At 42.9% G+C, this 27,503-nt stretch overlaps 1 protein-coding gene across 3 annotated transcripts in view; it reads right to left on the bottom strand.

Moving 5' to 3' along the window:
- LOC306884809 (voltage-gated potassium channel KCNC1-like) overlaps window positions 1–27,503 on the bottom strand; it is a gene marked incomplete at both ends in the record, with an annotated part of 43,510 nt that overhangs the window by 1,525 nt on the left and 14,482 nt on the right. The window contains 3 exons of one of the 3 annotated variants that reach the window (XM_079441017.1): window positions 254–381; window positions 1,030–1,290; window positions 17,528–18,455. In XM_079441017.1, the coding sequence (XP_079297143.1) occupies window positions 254–381; window positions 1,030–1,290; window positions 17,528–18,455 (1,317 nt within the window). Of the gene's footprint in view, window positions 1–253; window positions 382–1,029; window positions 1,291–17,527; window positions 18,456–27,503 lie in introns of those variants that run through there. The other 2 variants (XM_079441016.1, XM_079441015.1) reach the window with 2 other exon arrangements.

The raw sequence follows: 27,503 nt of genomic DNA, 5'->3' as shown, positions 1-27,503 counted from the left end.
TTAATGTGATCAGAAACGGCCAGTTTGTGTTGTCGCTGTCGGTGCTGTAATTATTGTGTAGAGGTCATCTTTAGTCTATTCATACCGGTGGGGTCAGGGTGTGAGATAACATGAACGTGTGTTTGTTTTTATAACACTACATTTGCTGACGTTAATTGACAGCCTGTAAAGCTACATAGCGTGTAGGGACCTTTTATTTATCTAAGGCTGCTGTGAGCGGTTTGAGCGTATGACAGTGAAACAGGCATGGATCTCAGGTGGTGACCCTGGCATGGCTGTCTTCTGGGCTGTGCGCCCAGCCTAGCTGCAGCAGAGGGTAACCCTGTGTGCCATGCGTCGGGCCGGCCAGCTCCGCCCCTGACCTCCCTGAGAACATTCCGGCTATGAGCCAAACGGGTAGCATAAGGGAGACGGGAGAGAGGGAGAGATGGAAGGAGGTACACAAACATAGAAACAGACCACAGGCATGTACAGTGGTGGAAGAAACAAGTAAAAACAAACAAACAACAAAGAAAAACAGAAAAAAGGGAAGATTAAGGTTGGCCCCAGGAGGCAGCTGTATGTGTGTTAATATGAGTTTGATAATGCAGCGTGGTGTGGAAAAAACTTATTTACAATATGTTAAAAGAGAAGAGGGTTGGAGAAATGTGACTTGTGGAAGGATCTGAGCGTGCAGGGAAGGGTCTTTATCTGATACTCCCTGTCTCATTTTATTTACATATGAAAAATGCTGACGGTAGTGTCTGAAAGATAATAAAAGAACTAATGGAAGTGAAAATTTCAACAAAAGATGCAGTTTTTGAGCCCATCTGACTAAAATCTGAGATGGCTGAGCTAGACATTTAAGTACAAATTTGGTCTTTAACAGCAGTTATTAAACTGCATCATTACAAACTGTCTGTTGTGGGCGCGCTCTGCTTGTCTGTATGTTTGGACTCTCTATATTTATTGTGTAATGCACCTGATTTGTACATCTGTGTGTGTTTGTGTGTGTGTGTCAGGCAATAGCCTCACACAGTGGTTACATACCCTTCCTCACTCGGGTGCCCGTGTGTATGGATCGTCTGCCGACGTTCAGCAGAAAACACGGAGTGTCTCCCCGTAGCTCGCTTGGGTTAAAGATCTGGCCGTCCTCAGGGGAAATGGCTTGGTCTATGTGGGGACAATCCTCATTGGCCAGCGCTGCTTTAGCTGCCTCACCGTTCACTTTGGGATCTTCAAACACACAAGCACATGTAAGAAGAACACGTAGCCATGGTGAAACACCAAGACTGATGAAAGAGAGGCTTTCTGCAGGACAAAGAGATAGGTAAGAGAAGGTAATGGGTAGCCCTTCTAGTGACATGGATGTAAATGTATGTTATGTATGCATACATTCCTTTATTTTGGGGTTGCGAGCATACTCATTCAACAGCAAAAGTAATATTAATATGTTATTCTGGTCACAGTATTTTATTAGCAGTTCTGGTCATATTTTAACTACGCTGCCTAAACCTTTCTGGGAAACTACACACCAAAAATTAAAAATGTCTGAAAACCACTAAATTGCTTTACACATACTTTTTTTCACTGGTTAGGATGGATGAATAAATAAATAAATAAAAACACAAAAATATAAGTTGTATTTGATCATCTTCATATTTAATATGCTATTTATGCACAGTATATGCATATAGAAATGCTAAAAATTATTTTTATTAAACATCCCTAGTTTCCATTTGCAGAATGTTTTTTCCCACTATTTTTCATCTGTTGTACCTAATTTAAATGATCAACCAAATTACATTAACATTTTCAAATGATTATTTGCATGTTGTGATCATGGTGCTAGCAACATGTCATGGGTTCAATTCCCAAAATAAACTGATATAGCTTAGAAGCAATTTAAGTAATTTTGTTTTGTATTTGATAAAAATAGCTGTAAAATGCATAAATGTAAATAATATAATCTAATTGTATCCCACATTTTTACTCACATATGAATTGAATGAGAATAAATTTAGTTATGCATTGGTTAACGTAAAAAAAAAAACTCCTAGTACTGCAAAAACCTAAACCTCTTCTGTTTTCAGCATTACATTTGACCAAACAGCAGGGTGCAGCTCTGGTTCCCTTCCAGGAACTCGAGCTGCGTCGAAGCGCTAGGGGAACGCCCACAGCGTGACCGCGCTCTGAATCAAAGTGTAACGTGTCCAATGGAAGGGCGAGACGTCATAGGCGGGTGACGTCACTGACCGGAAAGCATATAAGCACGTGCGGTGGAGCCGGCGTTTGCTTTTCGTCATTCAGCAACCGCTTCTCTGTCTGTGTGTGCTGTCTTTGCATGTTGTGAGTCTTATTTAGTGTTGTTTGTCCTGCACAATCACTTGAATAGGCTCCAGCAATATGTGCAAGCACTGGGGCGATAGCAGATCGCATTCGGGCTGTGTGTTCCTCCCTGCACACATTATATCACTGCTTGGGATACACGCAGTCTGTGTGTGGTCTGCTTGAGAGCAGAGCGCGCAGATTCAGCTCTCGAGGGAGCTGACTGCTCGTTTGTGAGCTTTTTCATTTCTTACGCCTGCTCTCTGAAGGCTCTCTTTGAAAAAGAAAAAGAGAGGAGTGAGTTTCACTAGCCTTGAATGAAGACGGGCGAGCCCGTGTCTTCCTTCCTAGACCTGTCTTCCTCCTCCGAGGTGGACGCGTCAATGAAACAGTGTTTGCACAAGCATATTATGAATGAGAACGGCGCGCAGTCAGCTCAAAAAAAGGAGAAAGGGGGCTGATTGTGTTTCTCTCCGCTGTACATCTCGCATTCCCGCCGCTGCTGAGGCACGGCGGCGAGTGTGAGTGTGGGGATCGCAGCGCGCGTTACGTATTCTCATTCATATCAGAGCGATGCCCCGGGTGGAACAGACGCTCGCGAGCTATCTGTCCACTTGCGTGGCGTTGTCTCTGAAGGCTCGCGGCTGCAGGTCAGGCTGGTGCGTGTCTGCACACCGAAAAAAAAAAGAAAGAAAGAGAGTGTTGCAGGCGCACCAAGCTGACGTACCTGCTTAGAGAGCTGGATGAGGGATTGGGGCTCAACTTGATTGAAATATAAGTTGATCTCTGAGCTCCCTAGAAACGCTGTCTGTGGTCGACCCTATCTGACATGAAGGAGAAGATAGGGTTTTCCTCATGGACGCCCCGCTTGCGCCTTCTGGCCTGTTCGGCGACGCCGTCAATTACGTCGTCAACCGGTACCAGGAGGCTCGTAGACAAGCGGCGGCGTTTCAGCGGTTTCTCCCTCACCTGTCTCTAGCTCAGGGGGCTGCTGGGCGGGAGCAGCCCTCGCCGCGTGCCAGCCCCTCTTTAGAGAGGTGCAAAACAGAGCGTGGCTACTCGCACCCCACCGAGGTGGGGCCGTGGCGGCTAACGCTCTGGGTCGGGGACCTCTAAGGCTAAGCCGGATCTGCGGACCGTTCTTAAGTCTAAGGGGGTTCTCGGCCAAGAAGCCTACGGGCGTGGGAACCCTGCCAGAGTTCCAGGGCGCAGCTGGCTACAGTGAGCAATGTTCTCAGTTCGTCCGCCCCGAAGTGTAGCGGAGCTGAGAAGCTCGCCACCCCTGCGGGGGTCTCTAGAGCTTCTGGTTCGGCCGTCTCCTGCCGGTCCTCCGCTTCAGGGCACCGAGCCAGCAGCTCTAGGCACGCCAGAGGCCAGTCTCGAGAGACTGGTTCCCTTAGGAGACCATCGGGCAGTGTGGGAACTACTGCCGATGTGTCTCTTTGGGTCCTGCCTTGCAGGGTCTGGTTCTTCAGCTTGGTCTTCCTAGGAATGACGCGGGTCTGAGGACCGTCGTTCATTAGGAGGCTGAGGCTGACGCAGTCCTGGTGCTGTGCCCAGGACTTACGAGGGCAGACCCCTCTGGGGCAGATCGGGTGTCCGTCTCCCCCAGTGCCCTCGGGAGAGCAGTCTGCCAACCCTGCCAGAGTTCCAGGGCGCAGCTGGCTCCAGCGAGCGATGTTCTCAGTTTCTTCCGCCCCGAAGTGTAGCGGCGCTGAGAAGCTCGCCACCCCTGCGGGGGTCCCTAGAGCTCCTGGTTCGGCCGTCTCCTGCTGGTCTTCCGCTTCAGGGCACCGTGCCAGCAGCTCTGGGTACATCAGAGGCCAGTCTCGAGAGACTGGTTCCCTTAGTAGACCATTTAGGCAGCGTGGAAACTACTGCCAAATGGATCTCATTGGGTCCTGCGTACTGTAGAGAAATGCCTTTTGTATTCAGTTCGGCGCTCTGCCACCGCCTTTCAACGGGGTGATTCCCACGTGCGTGGGCCCCCAGCAGGCTCTGATCATGGAACAGGAAGTAGACACTCTCTTGGGAAAGGAGGTCATCGAGGTGGTCCCTCCTCACGTTAGAGAGTCCGGGTTCTACAGCCGGTACTTCATTGTTCCAAGGAAGGATGGTAGATCTGCGTCAGTTGAACCGCTCAGTCATGTGACTGAAGTTCAGGGTGCTTACACTCATCAGTCGTGTCTCAGACCAAGTCCGAGGACTGGTTTGTCACGATGGATCTAAGGACGCAGATTTCACGTCTCCATCCTTCCCTCTCAAGGGAAGTCCCTCAGGTTTGCTTTTAGGGGCAAAGCTCACCGAAATCGGGTTCTTCCCGTTGGCCCTGCACTCGTACCCCGCATTTTTACATCAACGATTGGTTGATTCTAGCTCAATCAGAGCAGGTGGCGACTCGGCATCGAGATGTCGTTCTCGCGCACATGAAGGGGTTGAGACTGAACGCCAAGAAAGTGTGATTTCTCCAGTATAGAGAACCACTTATCTAGGCGTGGTGTGGGATTCGACCACGATGCAGGCACGTATGTCTCCTGCTCAGAGCGAGTCGATCCTCACCTCAGTCAAGAGAGTGAAAGAGGGCCAGTCACTCACTGTCAGGCAGTTTCAGAAACTGCTGGGGCTCATGGCAGCTGCGTCCAACGTGATTACTTTTGGCCTCCTGTACATGAGACCCCTACAGTGGTGGCTCAAGACCATGGGGTTCTCCCCGAGGGGAAACCCGCTTCACATGATCAAGGTCACGCGGCGATGCCTACGTGCCTTAGACATGTGGAGCCAAGCTTGGTTCTTGTCTCAGGGCCCGGTGCTGGGAGCCTCCTGTCGCCGCGTAATGCTAGCGACGGACGCATCCCTCACCGGTTGGGGAGCGGTCATGAGTGGCCACCCTGCCCGCGGTCTGTGGAGCGGTCGCCATCTAACGTGGCATATCAATTGTTTGGAAATGTTGGCCGTGTTTTGGGCACTCAAGCACTTTCTCCCGGACCTAAGAGATCACCATGTGTTGGTGCGCACCGACAGCACAGCGGTGGTCTCTTACATCAACCACCAGGGAGGTCTGCGTTCGCGCCCCTTGTACAAGCTGGCGCACCAGATCCTTGTGTGGTTCCAGGGCAAACCTTGCTCGCTCAGAGCCATCGATATCCCTGGGTATCTCAATGTGGGAGCAGACATCCTGTCGAGGCAGGGGCTGAGGCCCGGGGAATGGATGCTTCACCCCGAGGTGGTGAAGCAGATATGGAGGTTTTTGGCTGTGCGACTCGAGAGTCAGCGCTATGCCCCTCTAGTTCCTCCAGCTCCTTTGGACTGGACGCTTGGTACAGACCTGGCCGAGGCTTCGTCTGTACGGTTTTTCCCGATCGCTCTGCTCCCGGGAGTTCTGGATGGCAACAGGGATCTGGTGAACAGGTTGGAGACGGGTTCGCCCTATCTCCTCCTGCATTCCCCAGATCTAGCGCTCTCGCTCGTGGAAGCCCGCGTGTGCGGTTCTTCCCCCTCTGAGTGAGTGCTCGCTGTTGCAGCGCACGTTGCCGAGGCGACGCACGCATTACGTGTGGAAGTTCTGGCCTCTGAGGGGGCGCAGCTCATAGCTTCCGGTCTCTCAACCGAGGTTGCTGAGACCATCTTCCAATCCAGAGCTCCCTCTACGAGGAAACTGTATGCCCTGAAGTGAAAATATTTCACTTCTTGGTGCGGAGACCGCCACCTTGACCCAGTTAACTGCCCGTTTGGTACAGTGCTGCAGGTCCTGCAGGCCCGTTTCTCCGCAGGGGTAACTCACTCCACCCTGAAGGTTTACGTGGCGGCTTTATCGGCCTACCACGCCCTTCTCGGTGGCCTTACAGTGGGTCGACACCCCCTGGTTACAGGTTTCCTCCACGGTGCGCTGAGGCTGAGGCCTCCTGTACGACGTGTCCCTACGGGGACCTGGCTGTGGTCTCTTAAGAGAGTGGGGATTTGTAGGCCTTTCATGGCCCCTTCTTACCTCGTCTTTGCCCCTGGTCTGGCCAAAGCGTTTTTCTACCCTCGAGCGGGTTATTTCCTAGATCCCCTCTTCTATACCACGGCCTGTCGTGCTGCAGGCCCTCAGTCCTCCTCCCTTTCGGGAGCCTGACCAGCGAAAGCATAACTGTGTGTGTCCAGTGCGAGCACTGGACGCATATGTCCACAGAGCTGCCCTGTGGAGAAGGACGGACCAATTGCTAGTTTGCTTCGGTCCTCCTAAGCAGGGTCTGCCTGCTTCTAGGCAGACCCTTAGCAGGTGGATTGTGGATACTATTTCCTTGGCCTATGAATCTTCAGGCATCCCTTCGCCTCTGGGGCTTAAGGCCCATTCAACTAGGAGTATGGCGGCCTCCAAGGCCTTTCTGGCAGGGGTTTCGATGCAGGATATCTGCAATGCTGCGGGTTGGTCCACGCCCCTCACCTTTGTTCGGTTCTATCACCTTGATCTTACGGCCACTCCCGGCTCTTCTTTCTCGCCCTCGCTGTGCTCCCAGTGATACACACAGGGCAGGTATTTTGGAAGTCTGGAGGCGTGGGCATCTCGTTCCCCTAGCGCTTCGACGCAGCTCGAGTTCCTGGAAGGGAACGTCTTGGTTACGTATGTAACCCCGGTTCCCTGAAGGGAACGAGACGCTGCGTCTCGAAGCCATACTTCCTGTATCCCTGCGGGCGGTTGCTTCATTCCTGGAAGCAAACGCCGGCTCCACCGCACGTGCTTATATGCTTTCCGGTCAGTGACGTCACCCGCCTATGACGTCTCGCCCTTCCATTGGACACGTTACACTTTGATTCAGAGCGCGGTCACGCTGTGGGCGTTCCCCTAGCGCTTCGACGCAGCGTCTCGTTCCCTTCAGGGAACCGGGGTTACATACGTAACCGAGACGTTTTGCTTCAAAGAAAGGAGGAGGAGCATTGAATTATAGCTCCTAGCCATGGCATAATATATAGAAACAGCTCATGGCAACCAGCCTGTTCACCTGTGAGCTCTCTGGCAGCCAGCTTCTGCTCACTCGATTTACACCTCATCGATCAGACCTGTGAGAAGGCAGAGAGCTCAGAGCTCCTCAGGGGAAAAAGCACTGGGAACTATATCTCCCACCTGGATTTTCCATTGTATCGCCAACACTGATTCAAGCACGCTCTTGCTAACATATTACTGTAAACAAAAGAGCATCTATCAGCAACTACGGCATGCTTTAACTTTGTGGTTATTCAAATGGGACATGAGTCCTGTTGGAAATATTACTGTGGCTACATTTCATTATGGTCTGCTGATAGATACAACATGAACACCCTGTAGACACATATACACTATGGTTTATATTAACACTGTGACCCAACCAAATATTGATACTTTCTTAAAGGGATAGTTCACCCAACACAAAATGAAAATTCTGTCCTCATTTTCTCATCCTCATGTAATTCCAAATCTGTCTGACTTTCTTCTTTGAAGACATGTACATATCTGGTTGTTCTTTTACTTGCAATTACAGTGAATGAGAACTGGAGCTTTTAAGCTTCGAACGAAAATGTATTTTAAAAATATCATTAAAGAAGTCTATAAAATTTGTGCACTATATTTCAAGTCTAGCAAAACAACAAAAAAGTTTTGTGCTGAACAAACTGAAACTGGATCAACTCATTCATTGGAAAGGTTCAAAAGAACAATTTGTTCAAGAATTGGGCATCATAGTTCCTGATGAATGCACCGAGGAGTCTGTTCCTCAAACAGAAGTCTCAAAATATAGAGCCCTAGTCATCTGAAACAATTTTACAATACTTTATGAAACTGCCACAGTTCTTTTTCACTTTCATTACACTGAAAAGAGCGGCCAGGATAGGCTATATATAATTTTATTTATTTATTTTAATTATTGAAGCAAGAAAGTCATGTCAGGTTTGGCATGACAATTTTGAATAAATGATGACAATTGTTTTTTTTGGGGTGAAATACATTTTAATTCCCTCAGGTCATGTTCTTCCGGAAAATAAAACATAAGGCTAAACATGATTCAGGTCATGTCTTATTTGTCATTATTTGTCCAGTCTACTATTGTAACATGTCTGTGTTTCCCTTGTGACCTAGTTTTCCCCGTTCTATTTAATTAGTCATTGTGTTCACCTATCGGCCCCTCGTTATATTAGTTTCTGTCTTTGAGTTTGCCAGTTATTATTTCATGTTTACGTGTTTGTGCAGATTGACTCCTGAGACACCATGTATCTTCTTCTTGGATTGTATATTAAAAGACTGATTAATTCCTATTCTCCTTCGTCATGCGCCTTACTCAGCACCGCACGTAACAACTATGGCAAGTGAAACTGTGAATAGAGAAAAAATTCTAAAGCAGAAACATATTAGTTTTTGAATGGATTTGTGTGTTAATTTGGTTTGCATAAATGTGTATGTGCGCATTTACAGTTTACAGCTAACAGCACAGTGATACTTAAACACACACACAGAAAGAGTTGTGAAGTGATGCAAGCATCTGTGATGGAGAGAAGGCCAAGATGACTCATCTTTATGAATAATTTGATAAACAGGCATTCCTCTCTCTACCATTGTTTCTGATTCTCTTTTACACTGCAGGCAAAAAAAAAAAAACTGTTTCTCTAGCACTGCCAATCAAAAATGACTCAACAGTCGTGTTCTGACAAAACAAATTTGAGCAATATTTAAGTCTAAAATACTTAATTATATTAGGAGTCAGATGGCATTTACAGCTTAGGTGGCTGATTTAAAAAGTTTCATCAACAAAGATAGCGTATTTCAAATCAGTGTTAAGTTGATTATTTTGCTATACAATTTTTTTACGTAAAAAGTAAAAAGATCAGAAGCATCAGTTGATATTTATGTTTCTATAGAAATCTTTTTGATATTGACTTGAAGTCATCTCTGAATGCTGATTATGATTCTGTATGGTGCTGCTATCCCTGGTTTTGCCACCTGTCACATTTGAGATGTCTGGGCATGGATCATTTATAAATGGTGAAAAAAATGTGTGAAATGTAAGGGAATATAATGGTAAAATGCTACCAAATGTAGTACCATTTAATGTAACAACTACAATCTCAAAGGCTTTTCCAGCTGGTTAGTGTAAATGGTTCATTCAGTTCATCCTTTCATCTAATAATGATCCTCAATTCAATACCGTCTCTTCTCAAAGTGTGTATGTGTGCTAAAACATGGTAAATGTATAATATAAATGATAATGTCTATTTTAGAGTGTATCTTTTTTTCTGCTAAAAGAAAAATCCAGAGACTTCTAGCTGTAGACTACATGGGCTGTATTTTATTTCCTCAAGCAGGACTATCCAACTGTAATTCTGTATGAATGAGAACCTACTCACTCTAAGTACACAGACAGTAATTATTATTTACATATGAGAGGTAGAGACTCAGTGTAGAGTCTGTAGTGAAGGACAGATCTGCTGGGGCCCTGCTGCACCTGCCCTACTTCCTCACTGCTATTTCTACTCTGAAAACCCTCAAATCTCTCTTTCTCTTCATCATCCCCCTCACTTTCAGCACTCTCTTCATTTTTCCTCTCCTCAGCACTCAGCCCTATAACAGGAAGTGATAAACAACCTCAAGCATCAGTTCAGAGATTGGCCACATACTAATGTAAATATAGTTGTCAGTACTTGTTTTGTGTTGTACTGAGTTGTTTATGGATTAGTGGGCATTACAACTACATTCTACAACCAAATTCACCGTTGAAAAATTCATGTAATGACTTTTTGTAATGCACATTTGCAATAAATATGTGTAGCGTGCGCAGGACCAACTTGAAATACTAGTTGTCTCAGTACGCAGTTTGGCATCCATATTTCTTGTTTACAGCCGTGAGACGCTCTCACTTTAAATGCTCTCACTTCCAAAACTTTTCTGGGTTTGTGGCCGCTGAATAACGTAAATTCATCTATGTGTCTTAAAAGACCTAAAAATTACTGTTCCGCCATCTTTTCAAACTGAGGACAATTGAAGGTCTTATGCACAACTTAAAAAAAAAAAAAAAAACCTTCAGTCACACTTTATATTAGGTGGCCTTAACTACTATGTACTTGCACAAAAAAAAAGTACAATGTATTTATTGTGGTCATAAGTCCTATTCGGACAGGACTAGTTTTCTAAACTACGTTTGAGTTTCTTGTCACCTGATCACTGCGATTTTCATGAACCAATTCGGACGGGACTAACATCTCCGTGTTTATTACAGAGGTGGGTGGGTCTGTTTTGGACATCTGGGCGTTTCAGAGATCACGCGCTCTGTATGCCTGCATTGCGTACAGTCATTCGAATTGATTACCATAATCACACAAATACCATGGTGAAGCTAAAACCATCTTAAGTTAACCTTCGCCCCCCATTTTGGGCCTCACAGGTGAAAATAACCTACCTAAATTAAAACGGTAACTGTTCCTGACAAAGTGTGCTACACAAACAAATTAGGTATCTTTGGAAAGAAGACACTCTAGGCTTTACTATCCATCATCCAGAGTTGATAATGCTCAAAAAGATAAAAAGTTATAGACACTGACGTGCCTTGAAAAATGTTTTTCCACACTGAATGTTTTTTTATTTCATATACAAATACATGAAATAAGTCCTGGAGCAATCCAGAAAAGTAATGGATTGAAAGCCACATGTCTCATGAGTTTATATTTCAAATTTGAAGAAGATACCATGAAAAATTAGATTCCTGCAATATTTTTTCTGAAACTATTTATAGCCCCCCCACCCCTGTTTGAGGAAAAATAACCACCAAATGGATTGCAGAATTATACAAACTATTTTAGTCATTATAAATACTCCTGTATAGTTTTTCAATTATAAAATAATAGACAGAATTTTAGACATCATATAAGTGATTTATTTGAGCACTAAAAAATACAAAAATAATTATTTGAGTAATAAAAAGGAAAAAAAGAAAAAGAAAAAATGCTTTGTATATAGTATGTATTCTGAAGTATATATTCTGATTGCCAGACATGAAGTGATATTGGCAGACATGGTCATACAGTCAGTAATCCCACGCTGATGTGCTCCCATTCAGATGATAATCATACAGATGGGCCATATAATCAATAATAGCTGATCAATGAATCACAATGATAGCCGTCATAGAGTCGGTAATAAACACGCTGACGTTCGTCCATACAGATGATAATCATGCAGATACGGCCACATTCCCCACACACACATATAAAAAATGTAGAAGAAAAAAAAAAATGTGTAAAAAGCAGATCGCTAAATTATGCCCCGCTCAGATGACAGCTGCGTCACAGCGTGCGTCACACTTTCAGGAGAGAGCGCCAAATTCAAATAAACTATATTCCGCTTTTCTGAGACTTTTTTTTCCGTGGATGGTCTTATTCTGTTTGTAAAACTGTATGCTACAACACTGTGTTGTTTTTTTTACCACCAAGACGCTGTTTTTGAGCGTAATTTATTCCATAACAGACGCGAACAATAACTCTCCCGAAGAAATGTCTAACTAAACTGGGATTTCAGCAGTGGACGCGTTTGTGACTCGTTATTACAATGATAATGGTACGTACGGCTTTTTTATTCTGCATGTTTTGATGTGTACTAACTTACTTACGCAAATGTAGCAAATACATTCCTTATAAGCTTTCCATTGAAAAACAGCGATCTGTTGTCGATGCTTAAGGCTTAGACCTTCAGAATGATATATAGTTTGTCAAGATTAATGATATTCTTTCATGTTAAATTCATTCATACACATTAAACTAGTGGGGAAAAAACGCTTCAGTGCGCCGTCGCTCTGGTAAACGTTAACAGGTGTGTGGTTACTTTAATTTTACTTTAGTTATTTATTTGTAGTAAACCCGTGTTTAATTTTCATAAAGGTACATGTAATTAAAACATTATGTAATTGAGTGCAGAAAGGAATGCGAATCATTTTACCTGACGCTGATTAAAATCAGTCTTAACAGTGATCTGAACGTGATCTGGCTCTTGATTTTATTGTTGTCTTTTTTTCCATCATTATTTATTTCTTTGCCTGGATGCAAATATATCAAACATGAGCGCGGTATAAGAGCGTCTACGGTAATTCACGTTGGCCAAAACACAAAAGGAAACACGTTGTGAAAAAAAAAAAAAATCACCAGCAATCACAGACATCGCATTCTGACGGGATTAGTTTTCTCAGAGGATCACTGAGTTTGCTGAAAAACAGTAGGTAATTTGCTCTGGTATGGAATTATTACAGAGGTCGTGTGAGAAAAACACAGACATGGCAGATTCGGACGGGATTAAAATCACCAAGTACGTCTGCGAAACACAAATTTGTAAAACTAGTCCCTGTAAAACTAGTCCCGTCCAAATATTGCAAAACACTTTTTCTGCTATTGAGGTGGGATACGGGTAAGGTTAGGGACAGGATTGGTGGTATGGGTAGGTTTAAGTGTGGGTTAAGGTGTAAAGGATAGGTCAACAGTGTAATTATGAATGTAATTACAGAAATGAATTACAGATGTACTTACATAAAGGTATTTTTAAAAATATAAGTACAATGTGAAAACATGTATGTACACAATAAGTGCATTGTACCAAATGATTAAATGTAAGTACACAGTAGTTAAGGCCACCTGATATAAAGTGGGACCAAACTTTCAATTATGCTCATGAAGACATGGTATATACAATTAGCTGTGTATACATACTGTGCTGGCCCAGTAATGCACAACACAATGAAATTACAACAACACAACGCATACATTTTGCCAATTTCGTTGTGTTGCAGCTCTGTTATGTTGTGCTAATTTCGCAGTGTTGAAGCTTGTTTCCATTGTGTTGTGGCTTGTTTCTGTTTTGTTGTGCTATTTAGTTGTGTTGTGCTAATTTCGTTTTGTTGCGGCTTGTTTCTGTTTTGTTTCCGTTGTGGTTTGTTTCCATTGTGTTTTGTTAATTTCGCTGTGTTGTGTTCATTTTGCTTTGTTGTGACTTGTTTGCATTGTGATGGGCTATTTTAGCTGTGTTGGGCTAATTTCATTGTGCTGTGGCTTGTTCCTGTTGTGTTGTGCTATTTGGCTGTGTTGTGCTAATTTCATTGTGTTGTTGTCACGGTGCACACACGGAGACGGGGAGTAAACTCAAATGAACATGATGTCTTTAATGTAGACATCAGGGCAAGGCAGGGCAAGACAAGGCAAGGCTGACAGACAGGAACACCGGGGAATAACAAGTAGACCAGACAAAATCAAACTGAATGGACAGGACTATAAATACACAGGATAATCACACATAATTACAAAGACAGCTGGACAAGAATGAACTAATAATCACACTAGCAGAGGACAGGAAACAAACCAAATATGGAAACATGAGGCGGGAACACATGACACACACGACAGAGGTCTGACAGTTGCAGCTTGTTTCCATTGTGTTGTGCTAATTTCGCTGTGTTGTGGTTTGTTTCTGTTGTGTTGTGCTAATTTCACTATGTTGCGGCTTGTTTCTGTTGTGCTGTTCTAATTTCATTGTGTTGCGGCTTGTTTCTATTGTGTTGTGCTATTTTGCTGTGTTGCTGTTTGTTTCAGTTGTGTTGTGCTAATTTTGTATCCGTTGTGCTCGTTGTGGGACAGGTCTGAATACACAATGAAACTGAAAATACACACGGACATTGGAAGAGAATTGTTTAAAAATGTATTAAAATAATGAATGTGCCTAAAATTTTGTTTCCCTGCTGTGATTAAATCCAATTAATAGCAACTATTCCTACAATATATCAAAACCAACCTATATGTTAATGATACATTGGCGCCAGTAGCCTACATATAGTGCATACAGAGCATACAGCGGTTAGTGCGCCGACATACAGCGCAACTCACAGCTACCCGGGTTCGAATCCCGGCTTGTGGTCCTTTGCCGATCCCGCTCCCCTCGCTCTTCACCCAATGATTTCCTGTCTACTCTACACCGTCCTGTCCAAAGAAAGGCATAAAAAAGCCCATAAATAAATCTTTAAAAAAAATTATCCATAACAAAATATAAATATTGTCATATCTTTGAATGCCACAATTTACAGTGAGAGCAAGAGCAGCTCATAAAACACCATTATGCTGGATGTGTTAAGTGTGAGTGGACCGTTTTGAATAAAAACAGGGCCAAAAGCATAATGATAATTACACAACTCATATTTCTCAGGAGACCTCGGAATTAGAAATAACTATACAACAGGGACAGATATAGGCACTGTCTATAGAGGACAGAGAGTTGACTCATCTCAAACAGTGACTCTCTCTGTGTGTGTGCGTGTGTGTCACAGAGCTGTAGTGAGAGTGTTTGCTGTGCTTCTCTGCGACCGTGGCCAATTCAACAGATGCTTTCGCTCTATGTGCTGGTGATTCTTAACGGTTCTCTGCCCAAAGTCAAATGGATGGAGCTGATAATCAAGGCCTTTGTGCCATCTGTAAACTCATTTACACGAGAGATTTAGAAAGGCTGTGCTGAACAGAGAGGGGGAGAGAAGAAAGGACAGGAAGAATATCTATTTTCTTTTGGTATAGTTTATTATTTTAAATTTTTTATCCAACTGGCAATGAATCCAAAATGAACTGGATTCATTATCCATTAAGTGTCTCTGTTTATCTCATGTAAACATTACAGACGAATCAGATGAACCACTAAAACATCCAGAGACATTTTATCCCCTAAAAACCTGAGCAGTAATTAACAGTAGGTCATGTATTGATTTATACTGCATTCATCCTCAGACCATCTAACTGTGTGTGTGTGTGTGTGTGTGTGTGTGTGTGTGTGTGTGTGTGTTTGCGATACCGTGTGAATAGCACAGGAGTCGTGCAAGGCGAGTGAATGACTGCAGCTCATTGCAGAGTGCAATTCCTATTGTGCGGTTGCTTGGACACTGTTGCTATAGCAACAGGCTCTAGTGCAGTGTAAAAACACAGAGAATGAAATAATAAAGAGATTGCATGAAAACAGAAGGCATTACCCATCCTTTCACTTCATAACAAAGCTTTGGACAGAATGATCTGGACAGAATGATCACGCAAGTAAACACTGCAGATATTACTCTCCTTTACTAACTTGTATAAATAGCTGACATACTTAAGGTTGTCTGTAATATCATTATTCATTGAGTGAGTTTTAGTTAAGTTTAGTGTTTGTCACAAACTCTCACAACAATGGAATGATCCTGAGTCCTATGATCAATGGAAAGCACCGTTTGGCCATCTACTCACACTGGATTAATCTAGGTGTTTTCAAATGGGGGTCCACAAAAATGGAAGATTTGATTTATATTTTTAACAACATGTACCCTACTATTCAAAGATTGAGGTTAGTAAAATCGTCAAATGTTTTGAATATTAATTAATCTTTTGTAACATTACAAATGTCACGTTTGATTCAATGCTGAACAAGGTATAATTTTCTTTCAAAAATAAATCGTACTTACCCCAGACTTTTGATTTTGTTTTGTTTTTTGTTTGTTTTTTCAGCTAAATTCACTAAAATGTTAACAAAATTAAATGTAATTATAAGCAAGGCAATGCTTATTTTGATATTATTACATGATACAATATTTAATTCTGTTGATGAGGGAGATTTATTGTGTTTTGTTTTTCTGAGACATACATTGCTTCTAGTGTTTTTTTGTACCTTTGCTGTATCTTTCAATGGAGTTTCTCTTTTCCACCTTTAGCTTTATATTTCAGAGTGTCATCATCACAAACAGATCATAATATTTGGTGGTTCTTGACATCAAAAAGCTTGATTAAATTTATTATTATAGCATTTAAGAGTGGGGGAATCCCTCCAGTCAGACTTATGAAGGATTCACTCACACGTTCTCACACATTAATGAGATATTCTTTACCCAGTCTGATTAGACACAGCCAACAAGCCCATCTACTCACTTCTCTTTTACAGCCAGACTCTAACTGAGTGCTCAAAATGAAGGCACTCACCACCACTTACTCCTGTTAAGAATGCTGAGGACAGAGTGAAGTGGGTTGAAATATCTTATTTATGCTGGTCAGGCCCTCTTACTGTGTCACATCCACATGTGAGTGTGTGTGGCTGACACAAATTCACTGCTTTTTCACTTTTTAATTTTACCATAAAACTGAACTCAAACCAACATGACAAATTATGAATACCGATTATGAGTGTATGGTTCACAGCACAGTAGTAGCTCCAAAATCACAGCTGTTTACTACACCATACTTCTGGAGCTGCAACAAATACTAAACAAAACAGTACACCTCAGATTTTAGCTGGTCGTTCTGATTGCCCTCTCAAGTAAATCAGAAGCTCAAGCAACAGCCTAAATGCATGGGTGTGTTTAAAACTGTGGACAAACTTTTTTTTTCCCCCTAAAATGTGGTTTACATTTTACACCTTTTCTATGCACATAATGTTGCACAAACTCAAACTCTTTTTGCTTTTTTTGTGACCATCATTTTCTCAGGAGGATGAAATTATGACTTTAGGACTACAACTAATAATTATTTTTATATTTGATTAATCTGATGATTCATTTGATTAACTGGATTAAAAAGTACTGTTTAAATCTAGTTATTTTCTAAAAAGTTATATTACCAAAAAATTTTAATAAATAAAAAATTCCACATTCTGCTCTCCTCTAAAAAGATATAAAGCAGGCTATAAACACAAATATACATATCAATTGCATGAAAATGTCTAAAATATAAACATTATTTAAAAAAAAAAACGTTTGTCCACAACAAGAGTCACTGTCTAGGCAAGCTTTTATGTAAAATAAGGTCACAAAAGCAAACTATTGTTTATTGGATGTAATTAAGCCGAGCTGATAGACAAAAACAAAAGCAAGCTGTTGAATGAGTGTGCTTCTGTTTGTCTGGGTGGATATAATTTATCCTCACAGGAGTCTGATGGAAAAACATATAGATATGCAAAATGTTGCATGGGGTATTAGTCGTTATGCAACCATGGTGAAGACGTGTGTTTGTTTCTACGCGCATCTTTGTTAAGAATGCAGTGCGATGAGATTTTATAATGTCTCCAGATGGTTGGGCTGCATTTGACCGATTCCCAAATGAGGGATTTTAAAAACAGGTTACATGCGTGATTTCAGGCAGGTCTAGAAAGACTGTGAGGTGGAAGGGAAAAAAGGTGAGTTAAACCTCATTTCTGATTCTGTGACATTAATTCAGAATGACATTATTTAAACAAGTCTCCTACCTGCTCTGTTCATTTCTAAAATCTCCTCTTGGGCAGCAAGAGCGCAGTGGTCACTTTGTGGGCTGTGGTGGGGCGAGTTCATGGCAGACTTACAGTAATTAGGTGATCCCAGCTGGGGCGCACGGGGAATATGCTTGTTCTTTTTCTTTGGTAGCTTCTGCTTAGCCATGGCTAGAGAGTAGTACATCCCAAAGTTATTGACGATGACAGGCACAGGCATAGCGATGGTTAACACACCCGCCAGAGCACACAGTGCGCCCACCAACATGCCTGACCAAGTCTGAGGATACATGTCTCCATAGCCCAGTGTGGTCATAGTCACAACAGCCCACCAGAAGCCAATGGGGATGTTTTTGAAATGGGTGTGCTCGCTGGCACGTGGGTCGTTGGGATTGGCACCGATTCGCTCGGCGTAGTAGATCATGGTGGCGAAGATGAGCACTCCAAGCGCCAGAAAGATGATGAGCAGGAGGAACTCATTGGTGCTGGCACGGAGAGTGTGTCCCAGTACGCGCAGGCCCACAAAGTGCCGCGTCAGCTTGAAGATTCGGAGGATCCGGACAAATCGCACCACTCTGAGAAAACCTAGAACGTCCTTCGCTTCAGAGGAAGACAGTCCGCTCAGGCCCACCTCCAGGTAAAATGGCAGTATGGCCACAAAATCTATGATGTTTAGGGTGTTTTTGATGAATTTCTTTTTGTCTGGACAGAAGGTGACACGCATGAGGAACTCAAAGGTGAACCACACCACACACACTCCCTCAATGTAGGTTAGGTAGACCACCGTCTCTGTCTCCAAGTGAAACCTGGAGCTGTTGTCAGGGTTAATATATGTGCGGTTAATGATGGGGTTGAAGGCCTCGTGTGTCTCCAGGCAGAATGTGGTTATGGAAACCAGTATGAAGAACAGCGAGGCAAATGCCACCCACTGCAGGAGAGAGAGAACAGTGAAAACAAATGAGAAGGGAAAAACACAATGTTAATTTAAAAAGCCATTTGTTTGCATCCTTCCCAAAGAGACAGGCTTAAACCGACATCTTTTTGTAGCATTATACATTTCTTTACTGTAACTTTTGCTTGATTTCATGCATCATTGCAGAATAAAGTATTAATTTCATTAAAAAAAACTTGCCAACCCCAAATTTTTAAACAATAGTGTGATTAAAATATCAAAAGACTACTAAAAAAAAGCTCATTCTGCCATCTAGAAGAATGCAGTGTGTGTAGACTGTGAGTACAGCAATCTGGACAAATACAGAATAATGTTACAGGCAAACAAAGAGTATTGAAAAAACACACTCAAACACAAGCTAATTAAAAGCTAATAGAATAGCAACTGAATAAACAACTCGGACCCAATAGAGCAGCGCTTCTATGGTGGTTTTGAAATCATTGCCAATTTCTGTTCATATAATAATATAAAGATCACCTTATAATCAAAGGTACATTTATTTAGAATTTTTAATGTATAATGGCATATAGGACCTAGTCTGTGTGTTAATTTTTAGTAAGGTTAACCACAAAAAGTACACTCCAATACTGTGATTTTCCATACCAGTCAGAAACAAAATCTAAACACAACCAATTATGATAAAACTAAGCTAGAATGATCTAAGCAGTGATTTCAGAAGCTAAGGGCTCTCAAAGATGCTTTAAAGCATAAACAACATAAACAACTCTGCCTGCAGCTCATGGGATGTGGATCACTTTTTTCTTGCACATCCTCTGGCTTGTTTACTCTCTCATTCTCTTTACAGTTTTATGATATACATTGCAATGAAAATAGCAAAATGCCACAAAAATGTATTGTTTCTTTTAGGGGTGACCCCAAATAGTCGAAGATTCGATGCTTCGATAGGAGGAGCCTGATACAATCTCAGTGGACTATTCGCGGGGTGTTATGATCATGCCATTTTGGCTATATGGAGGTGCTTAAATGTCTGATTTCACATAGAACTACCGGTTTTCTCCAAATAAGTTAATATACAGCCTATTAAAATAATGCTGTAAATAAGAATCTGAAAAGAAAGAAGCTTAAATAAATATTTTAAAGTGCGTGCATAAATCCAACCACACCTATAGATTTAAATTTCACTTTCCATAATCCGTGACTGACAGAGGAGAATCTTGGCGGCAGGGATTTAAATTAAAGACTCAAATTGACACAGGCAGCGTGAAAGACTGGATTTTTTTCCATCAGGTAGGGTACAAGTGATTTTAAAACATTTCAGCCGGTTTATATATCGTCTAGCCTATGCATTATTTATCTCGTATAAAATGCATTTGGTTGAGTTGCTGCAGTAAAGCGCTTAATTGTAGTACTACAGTGATTATCTCTTTGCAGCGCGAGCAGTACAACAATGCAGAACATTAATAACTATGACTGGGACTGTCATATACATAACATTATAATGAGAACACTATTATAATAAAATGCTGTGAATTTTTAGAGTTTAGTTGCCGTGTTTCTGCACGTTGTTGCGTGAAGAACGCGTCCATACAAGGAGTTTATTCAGAGCCACGCAGACACGTTCATGTGCATTCAGGGCATTTTGTGCAGATAGCCTATAAGTCGCAATATTAACGTTGTTGTATTAATAACAAAGCATATTCTATATGAGATAAATGATGAGTTAAATCCCATGAGGTTCTCTGGAACATCGAGTGGAGAGATCCACTTATGGGAAGGGCATCCGCGCCTGACCTCTGCAGAAGCATCCAATTTCACCAAGTCTGGCTTGACAGACAGGAGCGCGTGCCCAATGACAGGTAAGGAGCACATATAGCCCCTGCACACGCTAGCTTTCCACAGTGAGCATATGCGCTTCTCGTGCAGCAAGTGGGGCAAACTTGGTGGATCTCCCCACTTGATATTTCAGAGAACCGGGGTTACGAAGAGTAACCTATTGTTCTCTTTCATCATCTTGTTTTCGCGATCCACCTATGGGAGATATGGACAGCTCCCCGGTTGCCCAGTACACTCACAGCGAGGCCCTGTAAGCCAGAGGCGGTCACCTGGCAAGGTGGTGCTTGACACGTCATCAAGTATCTGACCCCACGCAAAGTAAGAATGCAATACCGGCCATGTAAGAAATTACATGTGGTATTCATGCATACAAAACCTGACAACACACATAATGCCAAAGGCATATATTATAGAAATATACAAATGAATATATTGGCATATACATACATATAAAAATATAATAATGTGTCAGGGGAGGGTACAGATGGCCTGCTTAATGAGCTGAATAAGCCAGGCTGGACAACCCAGGCTTAAAAAGGTGTAAAGGGGCTAAGGGCACAAGGCTACAAAGAGCCCACACCAAAAACAGAGTAAGCTACCGGAGTGTGTGTAACATCAAGGTGGTAGTATTTGACAAATGGGTGTGGAGAGGCCTAGCTTGCAGTTGCACAAATGTCCTGCAAGGAAACCCCTTTAAACAGAGCCCACAAGGCCGCTATGGCCCTAGGGAATTGCACTCTGAGGCCCACATGGCTGCACTCCATTAGATTCATATGCCAGAGAGATGGCTTCCACGAGCCAATGAGAGAGGCATTGCTTAGAAATGGGCTTCCCCGTGTTCAGGGGGCCCAAGGAATGAAGAGCTGATCACTCCTCCTGAAAGGACTGGTCCTGTCGGCTGGTCCCTGCACAACAGAACATAAAACATTTAGCCTCTGATCCTCCACAGAGGAAAAAGGAGGAGGGTGAAAGGCAGAAGCTCAAACACTTTACAAGTGAAAGCTGGGAAGCATTCTGGCATAAAGGCCGGGTTAGGCCTGAGAAAAACTCCACTGCGAGAGAATTAGTGTACGAGCGATGAACAGAGAGCATGTGCAAATCACTGACACATTTGGGGGAAGTCAAGGCCAGGAGCAGAGCTGTCTTGAAAGACAGAAGCTTACAGGAGATATCTCCCTGGGGCTCAAAGGGCTGTTGAGACAAAGCATCCAGCACTCTGGAGAGTTCCCATACTGGAGCTAACATTCTAGTGACTGGAAGGGAAAGGCGAGCACCCTTCATAAATCTATGAAAAAAATGAGGGCGTGTTGCCCTACCGTAGTTTTGTCAAACCCAACATGGCATGCAGCCATAGCCACTAATAGCCCAAAACATCAGTGACTGAGCACTGATATGATATTAGCTGGTACCCCTCACACCACTCCTCAAACACATGCCACTTGCAATCATTAAGGGAGCATGCAGAAGAGGCTCCAGCCTTCTGAATAGTAGAAATAACACGTGGGGGGAGCCCCAATGTGTTTAAGTTTGCCCTCTCATGGGCCAGGCCCAGAGAGCCACCCAGTCCAGGTGAATTTGGTGGATTGCCCCATTCGCTTGGGACAGGAGGTCCATGCATAATTTGGGAGGGGCCATGGCTAGACATACAGATAAGGGATTATCTCGGCCAGCCATGGAGCTTTGGGCCACCTGGGTGCTATCAAAATCAGAGTTAAACTCAGTTCTTTCACCCTGACCAGGGTAGGAGTTATTAGGCAGAGCAGAGGAAACAAGAGGAGCAGCACATTGGGCTATGGGTGGGCTAGTGCATCCACGCCGAAGGGGGCGTCCTCATCCCGTAGCGAGAAGAACATTGAACAGTGGGTGTTTTCACATGAGGCGAAGAGATCAACGGCTGGCTGACCAAACTTCTTTCATAGCAGTTCCGCTATCTGAGGGTGGAGGCGCCATTCTCCGTAGAGTGAGTTCCCCCACGACAAAAGGACTGAGCCCCTGTTCAGAATGCCGGGACATGGGTTGTCCCTAAACGACAGAAAGTGATGCCTGCTCCGTACTAACAGCCTGTGAGCTGTGCATGAAGCTTGGAGGAGCGCATCCCCCCTGGCGGTTCATATGGCTATGGTGTTGTCACAACCCAGCACGTGAAGTCCTTGCAGGTAGGGCAGAACATTATTCAGAGCCTTCCAAACTGAGAGGAGCACCAAATAATTTCATGAATCATGAACACCCTCATTCTCAGACGGCCCAGAGGTAGGACATGGACAGCCGAAGCCATAAGACCCTTTGGTCTGAGACGTGCGAATCTGCACACTCACTCCTTCCCTGAATTGCGAGAGGCAATTCATGAAGAAGAGAAAGCGCTCTTGCAACAAGCGCATTGTACTGGAATTCCGCTCCAGACAGAAAAATATCACATTCTGGGAAGGAGTGAAAATGTTTTCGCTCAAATTCACTATGACGCTGAGCGCTATGATGTGAGCGAGCACACGGGCAGTGTTTTGCATCACTTTCTCTCTTGAATAGGCTATAATCAGCCAATCTTTTATATGTCAGGATCTTGAAACTCGCTATTCTCAGCATGGCCACCCTGCTCACGCACACAGAGAGATCATTCTAGGCTTGAGCGAGCCCGAACAGGCAAACTCTGAATTCTTAGCACACGCCTTGGTAGGCAAAATGAAAGAATTTCCTGTGTGGAGGATAAATGCTTATGTGTTAAAAGCATCTTTTTAGATCGAATGATGTGAACCAATCGATTACTGAACATAAGAGAGAGCCGTGTGTTAACATTCTGAAACTGAATTTCCTCAAATGTTTGTTCAACACTGAGATCCAGAATAGGACGGAGAGAACCGTCATTATTTGGAACTGGGAAATAACAAAGAGTAAAACCCGTCTGCAAAGTGCGGGGGAGACACTCGAACCAACCCCTTTCTCGAGGAGGAAGGAGATTTCGTCTTTCAGAATGTGAGTGGAGCTCTCTTCCGTATGAGAAGAGAGAACTCTTTTGCAAGGGTCTTTTGCAAACTGAAGTCTGAACCCCTTCGTTATTGTGTGAATCACCCATTCTGGAGCTGACAAAGACAGTCAGACTGTTACGAGATTCACGAGCACACAAACCGGAGAACTGCTTAGAGCTGCTAGTTCAGTCAGGTGCCATATCGTGGGTAACGAAGGGAGGACATGTGGGGCTGTAAGGAGATGAGTCTTGTCGTACGAGTCCTTTTCCTGGACCGACGCATTTGAAGTGCTGGCCATTCGATATTGAGGCGAGCAGCCGCTCGCTCACAAAGCTGAAGGAGGACCGATTGGGACAGAGCCGCAGGAGCTTTAGCCTGAGGGGACTACGGATGACGGGATGGCCTTCTCGTTCTTCGAGCCGTAGAGAAGGCATATATTGTCCACGTCCCCAGAGCCGGGCGGCCCGTCAATGAAATGGGGATCGGTCAGCAAAATATCCTCAAAATGAGATCGCATTGATCGGCCAAGCTAAGAGAGGCTGCTCCGTGGGAGGCCCCCGGGAGCATACCGGTGTCGCCTTAATCCCATCTGAGTCAGACAACCCTGAGTTAGAAAACACAAACTTGACAATCCCTGTTTTTCGGCCACCTTGAGCCTCCGATGCAGAAGAGCGAATATTTATTTATATAATTTGATGGCTTCCTGCGCATGTTGAAGTCCCATGCAAAAAACGCAAAAGGGATGGGGATCCCCAGTGGCGATTAGGGCGCAGCGCAGGCTCGCAACAGGTTGTCCACGGTGGTAATCAGACTCGGTTTGGAAGGAGCCAATTACAACGGACAATAGAAAAGGACAGGTAGGAGGCGAGCAGCCTAGTAATTAGTGCGAGTGTGGGCGGCTGGCAGAATAAAAACAGCTGACCTGACATCGAGCTGTGAGTAAATTTGAGAGGTAGCGAGATGCGAATTTCAACTGAGGAAAGGTAGTGCATGTGGGGGCTATATGCGCTCGGTTAAGGGGCGGCCCCTTACCTGCCATTGGGCACGCGCTTCCGTCTGTCAAGCCAAACTTGATGCAATTTGATGCTTCTTCAGAGGTCAGGCGCGGATGCCCTTCCCATAGGTGGATCTCTAACATGAGATGATGAAAGAGAACATGCTATCATATGCTTCATTCTACTGGCCATCTTCAGCGCGCGCAGCTCAAAACAGAAATGCAGAACATTAATTACTACTTTCATATACATAATGTTATAATGAGAGCACTATTGTAAAAAAATGTTGTGAATTCTTAGGGTTTCGCTGACGTTTAATGTTAATTATCTTTTAACCAAAACATAAAACGTTATTCACCCCGTTTGTCTCTATGAGGCGTATGATACACATTTTCCCTGTTTGTTAACGTCAGTAATTATGACTGTTGAATTTCTGATTTGACTCTTGGTAATGTATTTTGCCTCGCCCCCAAACATATGATTCAACTATCAGTCAACTATCGACAAGATTCAAAATTCAGATTCGATTATGTAAATCCTTAGAAATCCAATAAGTTCTCCGCCTATTAGCGTGTCTTTACATTTCTTTACAGGTGAGCAGAATGGTTCGCATAACGTGGCCTTGTGCAAGCCTCCTACAGCAAGTCCCACGCATGAAGTCTTACACCAAAACCACATGCTTGAGCAACACTTCCAGTCTCAGAGGTGAAACTCAATGCAGCAACACTGTAGGGCAGCATAAAGATCTCAGCAACAAGCCAGGTGTAATAGTGCAGTGCAGTGCAGCAGACAAATATAAGGGGAAGCAAAAACTAGCTCTGATGATGACCTCTGACCCCTGACTGACCCGAGGAATGTAGCAAAGTTCAAATTCAAGAACATTCCTTGAGTTTTCAAACCTTTTTCACATCTGGCTGTTTGTGTGAAAAAAATATATATTTTCCACAAAAATATTAAGAAATAGGCTACAACTGTTTTCAACAAACATTGTAAATAATAAGAAATAATTATTGAGCATATTAGAATGATTCCTGAAGGATCGCATAACTAATGACTGCTGAAAATGTAGCTTTACATTTGAAATTTTATTAAAATAGATAACAGTTATTTTAAATTCTAAATGGCAATATTTCACAATTTTACTTTTAATTTAAAACATCAAAAAATCTTTCAGACTCCAAACCTTTGAACATTAGTGTTTAATGCTGTTTGACTGAATCAAATCACAGGCTAGAATTTCTGGGTTCTCATTAGCAGTTATAATTCATCAGCACAATTGCCATTAAAACATCAGTAAATCCATTTCTGTGAGGCTGACAGGTGGCTGAATCTGAGTGGCTAGTTCATGCAATGTCCATGTTCAGTCAGCACAATTGTTTAGCCATGATATTGATTCTTTTCTCTTTCTATTCAAAGAGACGAATTACCCCTGCTGGACTGTTTAGGTTTGGAATCATGTTACCCCGCTTACTGTCATCAAAAGATGAATGAGTAGTTACCCGAAACTCTGTCTCGGACAGTAGATCTATCTTAACAAAACACACAACATTGTTTGTGGACAGACTGTGGTCTGATTAAAATGCTGAACACTCAGTATACAACAGAGTGCATTTATATATTTATTTTTTAATAAAATATGACCTTCTTAAGGTTTTATGGGGTTACATATTTGTTTGATTCAGGCAAATGGCAGAGTTGCTGTTTTCTGCAGTGACAAAACACTCAGCCCACATGAAACAGGCTGTTACTTTATTTCTATAATAAATAGGAAAGTTAAAATCACATTATTAAAGTAAAACATCCAGCTTTTGTGCAGACAAACATGATGTGAGTAAATGAAAAGTGCTAAGTGACCCCTTTGCCAAAGCATTTCTGATGCACTGCATGGCAAAATGGAGAAAGTGCAAGAGGGAGAGACAGAGGGAAAAAGAAGGAAGAGGCTCATTCAATTGTCTCAGAAATAGCACAAAATCCTCCCCCTTCTCCCTTACATCACCTCTTACTCTTATTCTCTGGTTGTACCTCTCTTCCTGGAGATGAAAGCTTGTCACGTTCTCTTATGTAACCAAACACTGCCTAAAACAGTGCACCCACATTTGGGACTACGTCTGTATTTGTGGATTCATGTGTTTTGTGTCTGTAGGAAGGGCCTGGGTATTGATCTTTTTGTATATGGCTGAGAGTGCTGGCACTGCTGTGCTTTTATTTTTGGACAGTAATAATGTCCCACTGGTGCTTGACAGAAAAGACAGTTGGGGAGTCCTGATTAATTCCTACCAGTTTATGACCATATGTATTAATTATAAAAGGAGCTGGTAGCAGAGCTTTTTTTTTTTTTGAAAAATACCAAAAACACAAAAATCGCAACAAATCCTGTCACATGTCTGCAGATTGTTTCCTTTCAGAAGTCCACACCAGACACCAACATCACCGGAATATTTTCAGTAGTTCTTTCTGCATGTTACACCAGTAAGTGGCATCAATGATGGTCTTTGTGAGTGTATCTGTGAATCATTCATTGAACTGATTGATTTTAGATTCATTTATGAATTAAACTGGAAGTGACTGTCTGCACCTTAAATGACATACTTCCGTACTATATAGGAGGCAAAAAACAGTACGTGAAAAAGTTGTATGTCTGAATCTACGGTATTCATAAAATCGTAGGCAAAAAGTACACAGACGACACACTACTTGTGATGAAATTGTAAAATGTGCATCCGATGGACACTTTACAATCCCATGAGGCCACAAGACAGGATTTGTGAGCACATTCAAATTACATAAAACTTAACCTTTAGCAGTCGTGAAGTCATTTCAAAACAAAATACTTATGCAGAGTGTATGCAATTTCACACACAGTCACTGGCTTGAATGAATCATTGAATCAATCTTTCACTCAGCCAATTGATGCAGTAATGAAACCACAAAAAAGTAACTATCATTAATTGAAACTCTGTTTCTTCTTTTTATATCATAAAACAAGTAAACTCAATGCTGACTTCTAAAAAATATGACAAGAAACACTTCAAATGTAGGAACCAGGGGCGTTCTACAGTAGCCTTTAATCAGTGCTGGGGCACAGGCCCACCATCTTTGAAAAGTGTGCTCATATTTTGATGTTCTTTTTTTACTACTTTTTTGGATATAAATGGATGTAATTCGATCCCTGCAGTACAGAGTCAGAGTGATTCATTCATGATTCTGACATCACTAGTTCAGATTCTAAACAGCAGATAGAAAACACACAACATGATTGCTGAGGTATTAGCAGA

The sequence above is a fragment of the Barbus barbus genome (genome assembly GCF_936440315.1).
Source record: "Barbus barbus genome assembly, chromosome: 2".
Classification (NCBI taxonomy): Eukaryota; Metazoa; Chordata; class Actinopteri; order Cypriniformes; family Cyprinidae; genus Barbus; species Barbus barbus.
Note: the sequence above shows the minus strand (reverse complement) of the source record. Positions and strands in the feature narration are given on the sequence as shown.